Genomic DNA, 15750 nt, shown 5'->3' with positions numbered 1-15750 from the left:
TCTCAAATTAGTTAATTGGCTCTTATAATTAAGATCGGAGGTAGTACATTCTATGAAATGTTTTTTTTTTCCTGGCCTGAAAATTCTATGAAATGCATGAGATACACTTTAATTAACTACGTTCATATGCTTGGACCATAAAACGATGAAGATGAAACCGACATGAGGAGATCAAGCTTTTCTCTTGGAAGAAGGGAAGGATGATAGGGCAACATTAGCTCCAATCAATCGGGGAAATTAAAAAGATGGCGTGTGTTGGTTAAAGTGTCATGTGCCTGAGCGATGCAAAAAGATAAAGAGAATAGGTATTCCGGTTGGATCAAAAAGGCCAACGATATGCATATGAAAGATATATGAAGCGCCAATTTGGCTGCTTACACGTTGCTGGTTCATAATCTTCTTCAGTCTCCAGGTTTGAGGTTAAGCAGATGCACATCGTGATTCATGAGCACTTTTGTGTGTTCTCTCTCTTACTCTTGCACGTGAGGAATAAATCCATTACGGTTGTTATCACCTTCACTGGTGTCTGCAATACACAGTTAATTCGTTAACTGACCGAGCCTTCCATAAATGGTTGTTCTAACCAACCCCTTTAATTAATGATATTATACAGCTATTCCATATAGACCATTGGTTTTATGGACCATGTCGTCTTTCTTCGCCGACTGAAATACACGGACCTGCTTTAACAGGTCACACATAGCCAGTGTTGCTTCAAAGTTGACTCCTGTTTCGTATTAATAATTCAACGCTTACCCAGTAGCTCCTCGTTAAAAAAATCACTCAGGCAGTCAACTATTGTGAATAATGTGAAGTATGTTAAATTTAATACTACTCCGTCCTTAATATAAAATCTAATTTATAGTAAAAATTGATGTTATAAAGAGGTATGTAGTGATTAACAAATGAAATGAATTGATACAACAGAGTAGGCTACATGCGCTACGAACTTGATAAATGCAATATTCCTCATGTTATATATCCATGATAGATGCCAACAACTAACACATTGTACTTATCAAACTCACAGCAGCGGCATCACAAGCAAGACCAAGGATTAATTAGAAATCATTAGGAAAAGAAGAAAAAGAAGATGATTAAAGCGTATGCAAGGTACCCCAAGAATATGAAATATTATTAACAGACAAGTGGAATCAATACAACAGGATACATAGGCTACAGAGGCTGCTTAGTTTGTGAGCCTGACTGAGAGAATGGTAAAAATACATATTGACAGTTCTTATATTCATATATGTTTGACAATTAACACCACCCCACCCGATCACCTCATCAAAAGGGGGCAAACAGCTACAAATTCAGAGGTAAAACCGTCATCTAATGCGCTAGAAACGTATTAACCGGAACATTGTTTTGTTTTTGTTTTTTGTTTTTTGTTTTTTTTTCCCCAAATGACAAGAAAAATATGCTACTTAGCAGATTACCCACCCACCTTCTCCCCAGTTTATACAAGGGCCTGCTCTTATATAATCTGCCCCGGGGAAGAGAGGATGCAAGCTGAGAGATATCTATCAAGTCATCACATGGCTGATTAATGCTCGACGACACCACAGTCTTGCATCATTGCAACAAACTCATTATAATCAATGCGCCCATCCTGAAAACAGAACAAATAAATCTGAAGTTATATATAGAAATGATAACATCCAGGGTGACCTTGCGACGGGGGAGTGGCAAAGGAACAAATTACATTATCCTGGTCAACTTCGGCGATTATATCATCTAACTGAACATCTTGCAGACCAAAGTGTTGACACGCTTGCTGGAGCTCGTCTCGCGTAATGTACCCACTGTTATCTTTGTCAAAATAGGAGAAGGCAGTATATAGACGGTCCTCCTGTTGGACCTTGTTTTCTTGAATCATAGCTGCTACGAATTCACCGTAGTCTATTGTACCGCTATTATCAAAGTCTACCTGAAGTTTAAAGAAAGAAGCAGCATTAATTATCATAGATCGAATTCATAGCCAATCTATTGGTTTGAACACAAACAGTGCATCCATATCGTCCGGCTGGTTAAACTCAAGATCCAAGCTGCCAAGTTGACATCACTCTCAATTAGGAATATAATTTCACTGGAAGATGACTTCTCTCTGAAATGTTCAAAACGAAGCAAGAAATGTTTTCTCCCATGTCTGGCTTTACTCATCTTTGTTAGACAACAGGCGTGCTTAAATACAGATGAGATGGTAATTTGCATTTCACGCCAACGCTTACCGATTGCATTATCCGATTAATTTCAGAATCCTTCATGGAAACACCCACTCTCTCCAAACCGACTTTCATTTCCTCAAAAGTGATCTGTCCGCTATTATCTGCGTCTATCATCTTGAACATTTCTTTCAACCCAGCGATTTCATCCTCCGACAGAGTTTCAGCAATTATCTGTTGTCAGAGAATATTTCCGCAAACAAATAACAACTAACAGCAGTCAGAATAATCTCCAAGGGACTTGATATGGAAGCATTATTCTACCAATTATGTTAAACAACTAAGCAAGCATTATTAGTACAGCCGCTAAGAAGACAATTCAAAGCACATCCTAGCTCTGTGAAGTGATACCGCCAGGGTTGCTAATAGCTGTCATTCACTGAACAAAGCACCTGTCTCTTACTTCGTCCCAAATTGAAAAATTCAAATGTTTACCCCCCTACTTTCAGTGTCTGCTTTATTCTTCAAACGATAAATGCTTTAAGAAATAAGGCAATAGGCAAATATGATCCATTTTTGGAGACAGTTTTTGGAGAACTTCTCTAGAAAAGCATAGCTCAATCTGAAAATCTCATTGTGTCTTGAGTTCTCATTATTCTGGAATTTCTTATAAGTGCAAATAATATTATATTCCACACATGCAGATTGAACAGCATCATAGCAAATGTACAAGATTATTTACAAGATTTCCATGTGGCATCGGATAAGTATATTCTTAGATAGCTAGCAGGTACTTACTCGGATCGCGAGCTTTTTGAGCTTGGTCCTGGCAGAAAATTGCTTCAAACGAGTTAAAACAACAGAATCAAGTGGTTTTTCAAGAGCAAAACCTTCAGTCTGGAACCAAGGATGACCTGCACGTGATTGTAAGAAGCTAGACTTAGTGCCCTTATTTATTCAAAGCTGAAGATGCATATGTTTCAAAAATAACAGAAATATGGTAGTTATTGAGAATAATCAGATAAGAATCGCAACGGTGCAAACAACTCTGAATATTCTTCTGTTTAAAAGTAGAAGACCTCTTCATTTATACTACCTCAGATTTTAATTATAAGACCTTATTTGTAGACTATAAATGAAATCTTATAATTAAAATCGGAGGTAGTAATATGCACATAAGAGCAGCTTGAAACTGAGTAAGTTACTAACAAGATGATTTGGTGTTGTAAATTTATTATTGTCTACATTGCATAATCCTGTATAACCAGAAAAATTATATCACATGAAAGATCAAACTGATCTGAAATCAAAGAAAAGAATGTAAACTATCATCACAAGCTGCACTTTAGATGAAACCATATATCGACACAAAGGCGCGGTTACTCACAAAGAACTTCACGTGCCGATAGTCGCTTCTTAGGGTCTCTTACAAGCATTTTCCGAAGAAGATCCTTTGCACTTGCAGAGATGCTGGGCCATGGTTCAGAGACAAGGTCAAGTTCTCCTTTTAAAACTTGGTCAAATATGCCTAGCTCCGTTTCTGATCCAAAATAAGGAACATCAGAAATTGATTTGTGATTAATACACCCTAACAAACGGCAAACTCGCATTGCAATGAAGTTAAGATTGCAGAGTAGGTGGCGTAGGGCTCTCACCGTCCCAAAATGGGGGAACTCCACTTAACAAGATATAAATGATCACCCCTGCACTCCAGACATCGCATTCCTGACCATAGAACTTCCGCAAAACTTCAGGGGCCACATAATAGGGGCTCCCAACCACATCAGTGAATGTTTCACCTGAAAGTTCAATATGTTTCTCAATCTGAAGTAGAAAATATTCAATTCAACATAAGTGCACCGAACAACTATAAAAACTGTGATTTTCTGTCGCATTTGGGGGAGAATAAGGACATTTGAAATGATTAGTTTGAGCGGGGGTGAGAATAGATAACCAAGAGTGCTAATGGCCCCACGCAAGAAAAAAAAGTCATGAGTAACCATATTTAATCATTTCTGTTTGCAGCCAATGGCGTCTTCTTTTAATTGATTTAGTGAAGATTAAAACAGGGAAGATTTTAAGGGTGTGTTTGGTATGAGGGATTTGGAAGGGAGGGGAGGGGAGGGGAGGGGAGGGGAGGGGATTTAATCATTTTCTCTTGTTTGGCAACACACAAATTTTAGGAGGGGAGGGAAAATTTTTTAAAATTTCCCCTCCCCTCCCCTCCTCAACCTCCCCTCCAAAATTGGGAGGATTTGGAGGGAAAAGGCAATATTTTGTCATATTATGACCATTATGTTCATATTTTGTCATGTTGTGACCATTATGTTTATATTTTGTCATGTTGTGACTATTATGCCCACGCCTTAAATAAAATAAGAGCAAAATTGTCCATATTAAAATATTTTTCCCTCCCCTCCCCTCTTTTTTTATAAATCCAAACAAGGTGATATTAAAATCCTTCCACTCCCCTCCCCTCCCCTCCCCTCCATTAAAATCCCTCCCCTCCCCTTCCTCTCATTGAGCCAAACATACCCTAAATGTGGGCAACGGCAAAGGCCAATGAAGTGAACTAGTTGTCCTCACTTGTCTTCATTAGCAGTAGATGAAAATAATTTTAAAAAAAATCGATATGATTAGGTCAATAACGATGCGAATCCCTAATCAGCTTCAAGGGCAACATAGAAATAAATCAAGAATAATCAACTATTAAAGTGAATAATGATCATGAACATACCTGGTCTGAAGAACACCGAGAGCCCGAAATCTATTGTCTTCAGCTGTGACTCCTCCTCTTGGCCGACGAACAGAAAGTTCTCTGGCTTCAAGTCCCGATGCATGACCCCCATAGTATGGAATGCCTCCACGACACCGACGATTACTCTTGCAAGCTCGGCCGCCTTTTTCTCAGTGTAGTGCCCTCTCTGTATGATCCTGTCAAAAAGCTCTCCACCAGCACAGAGTTCCATGATGACATGAACAGCCACAGCATCCTCATAAGCATCAATTATCTGAATCACATTGGGATGACCGGCCAAGTGGTGCATTATCTGAATCTCCCTTCTGACATCGTCTATATCCTCTTGTGTGTTCAATTTTCTCTTGAGAATGGATTTACAAGCAAACTCTTTTCCAGTGGACTTCTCCAGGCAGTAGTATGTTGTCCCAAACTGCCCTTGTCCAAGCTTCCGCCCCAGACTATAAAAGTCCTTTATATTCTCAGTTTTCCTCCCTAGCACCGTTTCTATTCGAAGTCCCATGCTCGATACCCTTTTAACATGAGTAGGTTTCGTAGTTTCACCAGCATTAGCGGTATTGCTAGAGGAAGCTTCGTTGACCACCACCTCCGGCTTAACAGGCTTTTCAGCTTCCCCAGCATCAGCAGTCTTATTAGGAGGAGGGTCATTGACCACCTCCGGCTGAGCAGGCATGTAATCTTCCCCAGCATCAGCAGTACTACAGGTAGGGTCATTGACCTCAGGTTTAGCAGGCCTTTCGGCTTCTGGTGGTGATGGTTTTTCATCACTGGGAATTTTCATCAATTCAGGTGGTGTACTTTGAACTTGCTTTGGAGCGTCAGAATCTCTAGATGAATCAGGCCCAGCATTTTCCGTGCTTTTATTGTCCTTGTCGGCGTTAGGTGCCGGGAGCCTGCCCTCCGGCGGCGGGTTTTTCTTGAAAACGGACGTGATCGATTGCAAGAACCCATTCCCACCAACGTTAGGTCCCACACAGACGTTGCCCATCAAATTATATCCTTAGCGGCGTTCTCCACGGCCTTTTGTGAATCCCAATGCGCAGATTGATCTCCGATGATTCCATTGACGTTAAAATCGGGGGCTTAGAATGAACAATTCCGTCCAAGAAAACATCATCGATTCTGGATATCCTGATTGCAACTGAACAATATGAATGTTCGCATTCAGTCGAGCTCCAGGATCCGCACAATGTATGAATCGATCAGCAATTATGTCAAAACGGAATCAATGAGAAGGATAATCGTTGACGTAAAATCTGAATATTTGGAGAAGAATGGAAAATTTTCTATTAATAATAATCGAGGAAAGGAAAACATTGTCACGACTGGCATGCCAAAAAAATCAGCATTTTATACATAAAATAAATCTGCACGTAAAATTTTCATTTCTAAATTGGGTCTAGTTATATTAAAAAAAAAAAAAACTGTTTCCACGCACAACTCAATATCACATATTTAATTTTTTTAATATTAAGTTTGCTTGCTTCAAAATACCTTAAATAATCTATATACTCCTCTGGTCCTTAATATAGGACCCAATTCTTGAGTTGATTTTGGTCCTAAATATAAGACCCATTTCTTATATTTATCAATTTTCTCTAAATTACCCTTATAGATATTCTCTCAACCACAATCAAATAGAAGAGGGAGAGGGGGTATTAAGAAATATAATTATGGTGTTTTAGGAAAAATGTGTCACTTTCTTTCTTATTAACTAACTTACCTAACTTTCTTAATATAATCAAATTAGTTAAATGGGTCTTATATTAAGGACCGGAGGAGTATAATACATGAATTTTAACCATTCAAATTGTTGATTGACAAAAAATGTAACTCAAGCTTGGCACGATACTATGCATGCAACACATGCAGTACAAGAGTCACAACGTACGTGACATTGTGTTACTAATTCTTCGCATGTGATCACTTGCTTTTTTCTGCCATAACACGCCTCAAATGTATACATAATATAATTTTATTTTATATCTAAATTAATTATGAATATGCTTTACGAACTGTTCCATGCATGGGCCCATCAATCCATTTCTAATTAAACGTTAAACTCTTGATTCAAATTTTTGTCTCTACTGTTCGTCCTTTGTTCTTCTTAATTATTATTATATCCTCTCGCTCACTCGTTATTATAACATCTTATATTTGTGCCTGGTACACTGTGAATATGCAGATAGAGGGCGTGATTCACTTCAAAATGAAAAAAGATTTCTGAATAGGTTTGATGATGGCTCGATATGAAGAAAACTGGCGAAACTGAGTGTAAACGCATTTGTTCATACGATAGATGTTCGGGGTGCTACATTTATACGAACACGTCATCGATAAAAATGACCTCAGGTTAAAAAATGGCAAAAAAATATGAGAAAGCCAAAATGGGATTTGAACTGTTCAAATCATCAATTCATTTGTCTGAAGCCTTTCTGTGGTTTTGACTTTTTGTTACTCATTCTAATTAAATATCGATATATATGCCTTTCGCAGCATGTGGATTCCCCCCGTAATAGGTTTATAAAATATTTTGACTTACTTCCCATAATACATTTTAAATTAGATTAATTATATTAGCATGCATCGTGTTTAATTAGCTTTTTTACCGTCTTTTTTTTTGTCAACCTTTTTACCGTGTCAGTTTTGAGAATGCAGGAACTGAATCTACTGGTTTTTCAAATAATACCATATCAATGCTTCTGTTCGCGTAGCAGTTTATTCTGAAAGATAACAGTTTCTTCCGTTAATTATCTCGGAATTCATCAACTTAATGGATATTTCACTGAACAATCAAGCAAAGCTAGCTTGATTACTTGTTTCAGTGAAATTTATTGAGTGATTAATAAGCAAATATTATCATTATATAAATTATACGGTTTAAGTTGAATATCTAGAGTTTAACCAAAACCTCCACGGTTGAATTTCTCAAAAAGAGAAGTGGACTAATCAATCATCCATAATAATAATAATAAAGAACAACGCTTTGAATGGTCACGCATTAATTAATTACGTTAATTAGAATATGCAAGCATAATATAATGTCGTAATGAGGCCTGAAGAGGAAAATTAAATGTCCGCGAAGGATGACTTTGACCGGGGACTTTGACTCGGGAATGAACACCAATTCTCAAAAGTCCACATTGGGCCGCCGGCGAATTTTACAAAAGGTGTCAATTTCCCCTCTTTTCAGAAAGTCCAACAGCTCCAAAAAAAAAACTCAGACTATATACACCTTAAAAAAGACGAAATCAGAGTAGACCATGAGTGCCTGTCTTTTTTTGTCAACTAACACGTAGACTTATTAATTACTTGCTCAAAAAGTCTCACCCTCCCCACTCCCTTGCCTCTAGATATATATAAAACACGAATCAGGATCTTCAAATTCAAGAAAAGCATCATATATCACAAAACACAAGACGATGAATTCGCAGTCTGAAGCAATCAGAATGAAGTTGCAGGGTCCGAGGCCTGGACCTCTCATGGCGAACAAGAGCTCCAGGAAGATGAAGAAGAAGCAATGTTCCTCGCCGGTGGTCATTTATTTGAGATCTCCCAAGGTGTTTCATGTAAAGCCTGAAGAATTTATGAGTCTGGTGCAGCAGTTAACTGGGAATCCGAAACCACCATCTTCCACACCTTCTCTTCATTCTCGCGGAACGCTACATCGTCCAGAATCGGAGAAGGACGCCGGCGACGAGATCGGCCGGTTAGAGCATTTCATGTGTACTTCTAGGGCTGGCCCTACTACTCATGCCCATTCTACTGACTTTATGCACTTTGTGGATTTTGTGTGAACTCTCCACATCCTTCCTTGTCTATTTATGCTACTTTTGTATCAAAGCAAACCAGGATCATATACGCACATGGATTGCTTTTCAGTTTGACTTGGATGGAAATCAAATTATAATTTTAAAAATGATTAATTTTATGATATATAAAATAAGTATTTGTAAGAGTTTGTCTCGATTTGTAAAAAAGTGTTTTTATAAAGCATTTTAAGACGTATCCAAACATCTTTTTACATACACCCACATATAATGCCTGCATGTGATCAATATATAACCCTTTTTTGGGTGCACAATTTTATTAAGCGAAGGCTAACTGAGAATGCTGGAAACTTGAACCTCTACTCGTTGAAAATGATCAAACTATTCATGTGCGCAGGTTTATAATTTTCGATTTTCATTGCAAACAAAGGCTTAGTTAATTTGTTGCCTCTGGATAGGGATCGCATTAGAAAAGCTCGGAGTGTTTCTGTATGGAAAAAGTTGCGTTTTGCAAGGGCGGCTTTCCTGAAAAGATTCAGATTGGATGTGAGGAGCATGAAATTTGGATCTTTCATATATATATATATGTTAAAATTGAATAATCCATATTTAACATGAGTTTATTTTTATATTTTTAATAGTTTAATATTTTTTAAATTACTTCTTAATTATTATTTTTTACAAATAACTTTTTATTTTAAAATTATTAGTTAAAAAATTAAATTTTAATCAATAAAATAGTATTTGAATCATGCATATTTCATTATTAGTTAAATGGTTTTGGTCATTATTTTTCATTCAGTTTTTACACACGTGAAATGCAAGTTGCAAATGAATTGGACCGGAATCAAACATGATCATCGTCGTTAAAGTGTTTGATTACTTTAAATTTAAATTGATAATACGCTTTAATTTAGTTAAGAGCCATGCAACCATGCGAATCATAGTTTCCCCACAATCCTTGAACTGCTTGAGAATATTGGAAAAGAATTTTCCGCACGGGCTTTTGTCGAACAATAGCTACTAGTCCCCACCCAACCCAAGCCCACCCCAAAAAACAAAAAACAAAAAGTTGAAAATGCAGGGAAAAGGAAAATTATCTCTGTGAGATATATATATATATATTTCTTAATTAATTATTTATTGAATTTTAAAAATAAACATCATACTGTACACCGAAAAAAAACATCCTACTGGGACTCAATGATGCCTCGTTAATTTTTAAGATTACATAAGATTTGAGTTTGAACGACGATCAAGTTAATTCTAACCATGAAGTTTTAACCAAAATAATTATTTTTCCCAAAAAAAAAAACCGACTCGCTCTCGCATAAAAACGAGATCAATTTGGGGCATAAATACAATTATTTTGGAAACTCCTAAATACAGGAGTCTTACGAACGGTCATAAACGCCGTCGCGCTCACGGCGTCAGAAAGAGGAGGGAAATCAAATTGCTTTTAAACACAATTCATTTTCGCCGCTAATTTTCTTTCATGTGGTCTGTCATCTCAGTTCATTCAGTTCACTCCCGCTTCTCTCCCTCAAACTCTGGCCAGAGTCTGCCCTAAAATCGTTTTAGGGCTAAACTACTAGTAATTCAAAATCCGGGACTTTATTCAATCTCAGGTCAAGGGCATCTTGTGTTTTGCCCAAAAATGGAGGTAAGACGCGATCGGTCTTTCGATTCTTTAGCTTCTGAATCGCTTGCCGTCTTTTTATATACACCTTGGAAAAATCTCGGTCGCGATCCTGCCTTTTTTTTTTCTCGCTCCCATTACCACCCTTAGAATCGCGGCTTCGTCGACTTAAATCGGATATGCCAATGTTTGCAATATTCATTCTATGCTTGTGGAGATTTTGATTTTGATAATTTAAAATCTATCTTGCATCTCACTAGACCCACTGCAATTTATCTTAGGACGTGCTTTGATTGGTAAGAAAGCTGCAATCGTGGTTTTCGAAGCCAAGGCATGGCAAAAGTTGTTGCACCAAGTTCGTTACTTCACCGCTCTCATCTAATTGGCTCAGGGCCCCGAAATAGTGACACAATGATGAAAAGAAAGACGCCTTCAGAACTGAGGGTAAATCTCTTATTTTGTTTACAAATTAAAGCGTTCAATTACGTGATTCTGACATATATGCTGGACTGACTAGTTTCCAGCATCTTTTCATTGATATTGACCATTCTTAATAAACTGTTGAGCCAGCAATTCTCATGTCTATAATCATTCGTATGTTGTTGGCAGGGAGAGCAGTTGAAGCGGGCTAGTGCTGCGACTGTGGACCTTACAGATGAATCTCCATTGCCTTTGAGCAGTACTTCAAAGTAAGCTTCTTCTGCTTCTCTTTGAATTTTCTGTTTCATATTTTGTTAACAGCTTGCTTGATTTATGTTTGCAACACCAGTGATGTGGATAATGGGCTTAAAAGGCCAGGGCTGTCAAGGAACCCAAAATTCATTGATACACGTGTTGATGATGTATTTCCTGCCAAAAAGTCCAGGTTTAGAATGACTTCTGGAAAAGAAAACGCCAAGGTTATTACATTTTCACAATACATGTGACTTACACTGAGTTTTTTCTGTTAACATCCTTGTTGGATGGCAAATCTCTGACTGCTAATGTGTTTTGAATTGAACTAAGTAATCTTGTCGCTATGTTTAGGAAAATACATCTACGGAGAAAACTAGCACCCTGAAGAATCCCTATATTCTTACTAATTTGGCTGCCACAAAACAGCAAGGGATATCATGGTTTGCCTTGTTGCCTATGTGTTCTCTTTAGTTCAAATTTATAATTTCCCTGTGTTGATTGTCTTTGCAATTGCTTTCAGCTTAGAGAATACTGTTGCTTCTAGTGAAGCAAACAAAGATAGTACATTGCAGTCTTGTCATACAATTGAAAAGTGCAGCCAAGGAAAGTTCCTCACTGTAACTGAGCTTTCATCATCTGCTGATAGATCTTCAGGCTGGGCTGCTATAGATATGGTATAGATTGGCGGATCTCTTTTCTTTTTACGTACTTATATTTTGGATGCCATTTGTAATTATGTTTTCAATTATAGGGTAATGCATTAAGAGGACTAGCTGCCCCGGAACTGAATGTGAGCTGTGGTTTAGCTGCTAATTCATCTAAAAGACTTGGAGATACTGCATCAACCACTGTGGGCAATTTTATTAATGAGTGCCATGTACCTGGCCATAAGTCTCCTCTGGATCTTACACTCAAAACTAGCATGCGTATTGTATCTTCTTCTGTGAATTGGTGAGTACGTATGATGGACTGACTACCTTTGAGAATGAAGAGGAATGACGTGCAATTTTTCACTTAGTTAATGCAGCATTCATTGATATGATTTATCTGAATACTATATTGCATGCTTACTTTGTTGGTCTCAGCTGTCCTTGCTGTTCTTGACTGTTATCCTGTATAATTTTTTTTTTTGTTGATTTCTAAACTTCAGGACTCAGAGGTCATTTATGCGCCGAACCATGCCTCAATTCACCTTCAAACATGGCACTTTCAAGGGTCAAAATATGGGTGGTCATTCACCTAATTCTGATGCCTTTGAAGTTTTGCATTCATGGATGTATCCTCAATCCACCCTGCCACTTTCCGTCATATCAGTGTTGAGCTCATCAACTGCTGATGGAGGTTGCCAAGCAGCTTTAAACCTTTTCCATTTTCAGTCTCTTCCTTGTTTTCTTCTGCTTTTAAGTTGGATGTTTCCCTTTTGTGCAGTAGAATTGGAGTTTTTAAATAAACGGCAAATAGATTGGGAAGAATCTTTCCGGAACCTCTATTACATGCTTCGTAATAACACATGTGGCATCTTTTATGGTGATTGCATATCCTTCCTAGTTCCGCTGCCATACTTATTTGATATTTTGAATTTAAATTTGAATGGAAACCAAGTATTAATCTGCCTGTATTCCCTCCATCTTCTAGTTTGCACTTCTCAGTTTGTGGCGATGTTCACTGGCAGTGATGGCTCTGATAAAACTGCCACTGATAAATCCACTTCCTCTTGCAATGCTTATATCTCTCAATCAACCAGAGGCTTGAGATCATTATTAAGAGAACATGTAAGAATATACTTACAAATTCCTCACTTTGATGTGTGCTTTGTACTTGTATGTCACTGTTCACTTAGCATTCTCTCTGTTCAGTATACTGTTTCTTTCATAGTTTGTTATTTCCTGTACTGTGTATGTAGCGAAGGGTAATTTGCCTTTGATAGAATACTTTTAGGCAGATCTCATTGAAATTGACTATTAGGTTTTGTGTTGCATAGCGGGTCATTGAACTGGGAAGGGCAGTAGGGAAAAAGTAGGGGGTGTGGACTAGGGATCAAACCCAACATTAGTCTTACCCTGTTTGATAAACTAGCATAATATAACTATCAGCTCATTAATGTTGCTTATCTGTATGAAAGTAAACAAAATCTATTTTGTTATCCTCATTTGATTGCTTTCTTTTTCTTCTTCTCTTTTTTTTTTTTTGGAGGGGGGGGGGGAGATCCTCATTTAATGGCTAAACTTCTGAATATTGTGACTTAAAAGAAGATTGTATATGCGAATTTAATTTTTTAATTTTCGGTGCAAGGTATCTTCTCTTTCTCTTTGGATTGACTAGAAGCTAGAAATGAAGGACCACATTTTGTTAAATTAAAGATTCTCCTATTTTCATTCTTATAGTTGCTATTGAAATGTACCCTCAATATTTATTTAGCGATCATGTTTATACTTATTTTTAACGATATCCCTGTTAACTAGGATGTCTGTTTCTCTATGCCTCTCTGCCATTCTAAAGTGGAGCAGATTGCTACTGAAGACCTGGTTGAACTCTCAGAAATAGAAAAGCATAATCTGGGGCAGGTTTGTCCCTTGCTTTGACCTCTTTTTTTTAACCCCCAGTTGTAGCTATAACTAGAAAATAGTGTTTTTTTATGAATCTCTTGATAAGTCTAACTGGCTCCACAAATTTCCTACTGGCTTCAATTATTGACTGTCTGATGATTATGTATGGCATTTTCATTCTTGTATCTGTCTTGTGCTCCCAAATCCCAATACAGGTCTATTAGTTAACTACACCATACATACTTTTTATATTGAGTTGATTGTTGCTTTCTGTGGACAAATTGCAGACTCGACGGATGAGATCCTTCTCTGATGTTGATAATACCCCACAATCTTTGTTGGTTTTCAGTGGCAACATAAATGTACACGGTTTATATGACCTTTTACTAAATTACAGGTGACTATTTAACTGATTAATGGTAACTTTCTTTGAATGTTTCTGTCCAGGTTTTCCATATCATGTTATTAGGTTATACCAATTTGATGTTTACTCAATTTCTAGCTTGTTGCTGACTACTTCTTTTTGTCTGCAGATCTTTCTTTACCTCACTATCTGGTATGGATGTCCCTGTATTATGTTCTCCCGTGCCGTTTCAAAATGCTGCCGTTTCTTCTCCTGATGTACGTGATACCTTTGTGTTTCCCTCTAATTATTGTCATACTCTAATTTTGCTCTTGTTTTAGTATCTAGTTAATGTTTCAAGCTAATCCTTCTACTTACATCGCTTGAGAAAGAACAGGTATTACACTTCATTTATGGAATGTATTATGGTTAATTTGGGAGTAGGCAACAACTACCATCCTGCAACCCACGACAAATCTTCAAATGTACTTGCCAGTAGTTGCTTAATCTTTTCAACACGTATTCTGGGCTAGTGTTGATAAGATTTATCAGTAATTCAGTATCCTCCAAATAACCACTTATCCCTTCCCTTGAAAATTGAATGTTTGCTGTAATCTTGCTCAAGTAAATTTGCTATGCTAGCACCACCTTAGAGAAGTCTGCTTGATTGACGTGGATTGGTTATTTTTGTTGCTATGAAACTAGAGATGATTGGATCATAATGACACTCTTTTGTAGATTAAATGCATGGAGATGAGAAGAGCTGAACAAATTGCTGCCTCCTATGATGAATCATATAGGAAGGATGCTGAAGTAGCCCAAGGTTCACCAGATGGCCTTTGTTGTAGTATTGAAATCAAAAACACGATTCTTCCACCGTGGATTATTTCTGGTATTTGTTCACTGATGAGTTCTGAAGGAAGAAAGTTTGAGGCAAGGTATTGATAGCTTCTGCATGATGATACCTGTTACTTTGTTTGAATTGTTTGGTAAGGATCAAATTCATGCGGTACCATAATGTGGTTCCTATGCGTGGAATGAATCTTGTATAAATTCATCAGGCAGAATGACAAGATTTACATGATCTGGGACGTGAGGTTGTCCCTCCTCATTTCCTAGCTTAGCTGCTTCGATCTCTGTTCGGGCTTCATGGTTTGTGTCAAGCTGCCAATCATTCTGAGCCATCAGGAGTCCCAAAATAAGCTGAATATTTCATGATTATGAACTATATCTTGAGTGATGTGATTGATTTGTGAAACATGCTATTTAATCAAGTAAATAGATGCGTCAGATTTTGTTAATTAGCTCTTAAATGATGTTTTCTTTTTTGTTTCTTGCAGTTTTGTGACAGAACCGAGCTCAATTGGCTTGAATGTTGCTTTCAATTCAACTTTTGAGAAATCAGAATCTAAAGCTGCAAGTGATGGAAGCTTGCAAAGCTGCAATGGTACATTTGGTATTCCTGGAGCCATCGTCATCTCTGGCATGCGGTCATGTTCGCTAAAGGGTCTAAAGTACTCTGATGATTCTTATATAGCTTCCCTATCGCCTTATGATCATATATCCTTTAGAAGTAACTCTGGTTTCCATCACATTGCTGACTAATTATTTCAATCCTTACAGTTTCCTCCCTGGTGTTAAAGAATTCCTGTCTTCTAGAATCCATCTTGGAAGAACAGGTTGTAACAAGAATTTGTATAATGCCAAAATTGTAATTTTTATAAGCATATCCTTATTTGGTGGTGATCTGCTTAAACCCTAGGAGTATATTGCACATGTAATTTCTATTTGGATTTGAATCATGTCAGAGTGTTAAATGTTTTCCCCCCAATTTTCATTTTTTTTCCTATT

At 37.4% G+C, this 15750-nt stretch overlaps 3 protein-coding genes across 4 annotated transcripts; 2 read left to right on the top strand and 1 right to left on the bottom strand.

Annotated features, from left to right (window-relative positions):
- Window positions 1–1549: 1549 nt before the first annotated feature.
- On the bottom strand, window positions 1550–5914 carry LOC114740821 (calcium-dependent protein kinase 20-like). Its single transcript, XM_028929069.1, has 8 exons — window positions 5646–5914; window positions 4906–5459; window positions 3824–3967; window positions 3556–3708; window positions 2967–3082; window positions 2235–2402; window positions 1709–1933; window positions 1550–1615 (listed from the first exon to the last, which is right to left on the bottom strand). Exons 1-8 carry the CDS (start codon window positions 5912–5914, stop codon window positions 1550–1552), a joined length of 1695 nt encoding a protein of 564 aa, XP_028784902.1.
- A 2434-nt stretch (window positions 5915–8348) lies between these two features.
- On the top strand, window positions 8349–8723 carry LOC114740820 (protein MKS1-like). Its single transcript, XM_028929068.1, has one exon. It carries the CDS (start codon window positions 8349–8351, stop codon window positions 8721–8723), a length of 375 nt encoding a protein of 124 aa, XP_028784901.1.
- Window positions 8724–10089: 1366 nt separating this feature from the next.
- On the top strand, window positions 10090–15730 carry LOC114740738 (uncharacterized). Of its 2 annotated transcripts, none has more exons than XM_028928944.1 (15): window positions 10090–10359; window positions 10617–10779; window positions 10945–11024; window positions 11105–11234; window positions 11362–11450; window positions 11531–11684; window positions 11762–11961; window positions 12161–12351; window positions 12442–12537; window positions 12646–12782; window positions 13473–13574; window positions 13844–13953; window positions 14090–14177; window positions 14638–14837; window positions 15240–15730. In XM_028928944.1, the coding sequence occupies exons 2-15, from the start codon at window positions 10669–10671 to the stop codon at window positions 15502–15504; spliced, it is 1953 nt and encodes a 650-aa protein (XP_028784777.1). In that variant the 5' UTR covers window positions 10090–10359; window positions 10617–10668; the 3' UTR covers window positions 15505–15730. The 2 variants fall into 2 exon arrangements, with proteins under 2 accessions (XP_028784777.1, XP_028784776.1); XM_028928943.1 differs by having other exon boundaries at window positions 12439–12537.
- The last annotated feature ends 20 nt before the right edge of the window (window positions 15731–15750 follow it).

This window comes from Neltuma alba, unplaced genomic scaffold (genome assembly GCF_004799145.2).
Source record: "Neltuma alba isolate B1F8T4 unplaced genomic scaffold, ASM479914v2 tig00003187_pilon, whole genome shotgun sequence".
Classification (NCBI taxonomy): domain Eukaryota; kingdom Viridiplantae; phylum Streptophyta; class Magnoliopsida; order Fabales; family Fabaceae; genus Neltuma; species Neltuma alba.
This window is presented reverse-complemented; position numbering and strand designations above follow the sequence as displayed.

Coding starts and splice junctions, on each gene's coding strand:
- LOC114740821 (XM_028929069.1), bottom strand. CDS start 5,914: ATGGGCAACGTCTGTGTGGGACCTAACGTTGGTGGGAATGGGTTCTTG. Junction 5,460..5,645: donor GAAAGGCCTGCTAAACCTGA/GGTCAATGACCC, acceptor TGGTGAAACTAC/GAAACCTACTCATGTTAAAA. Junction 2,403..2,966: donor TCAAAAAGCTCGCGATCCGA/GTAAGTACCTGC, acceptor CTCTGACAACAG/ATAATTGCTGAAACTCTGTC.
- LOC114740820 (XM_028929068.1), top strand. CDS start 8,349: ATGAATTCGCAGTCTGAAGCAATCAGAATGAAGTTGCAGGGTCCGAGG.
- LOC114740738 (XM_028928943.1), top strand. CDS start 10,669: ATGGCAAAAGTTGTTGCACCAAGTTCGTTACTTCACCGCTCTCATCTA. Junction 11,451..11,530: donor AAACAGCAAGGGATATCATG/GTTTGCCTTGTT, acceptor AATTGCTTTCAG/CTTAGAGAATACTGTTGCTT. Junction 11,685..11,761: donor GCTGGGCTGCTATAGATATG/GTATAGATTGGC, acceptor TTTCAATTATAG/GGTAATGCATTAAGAGGACT.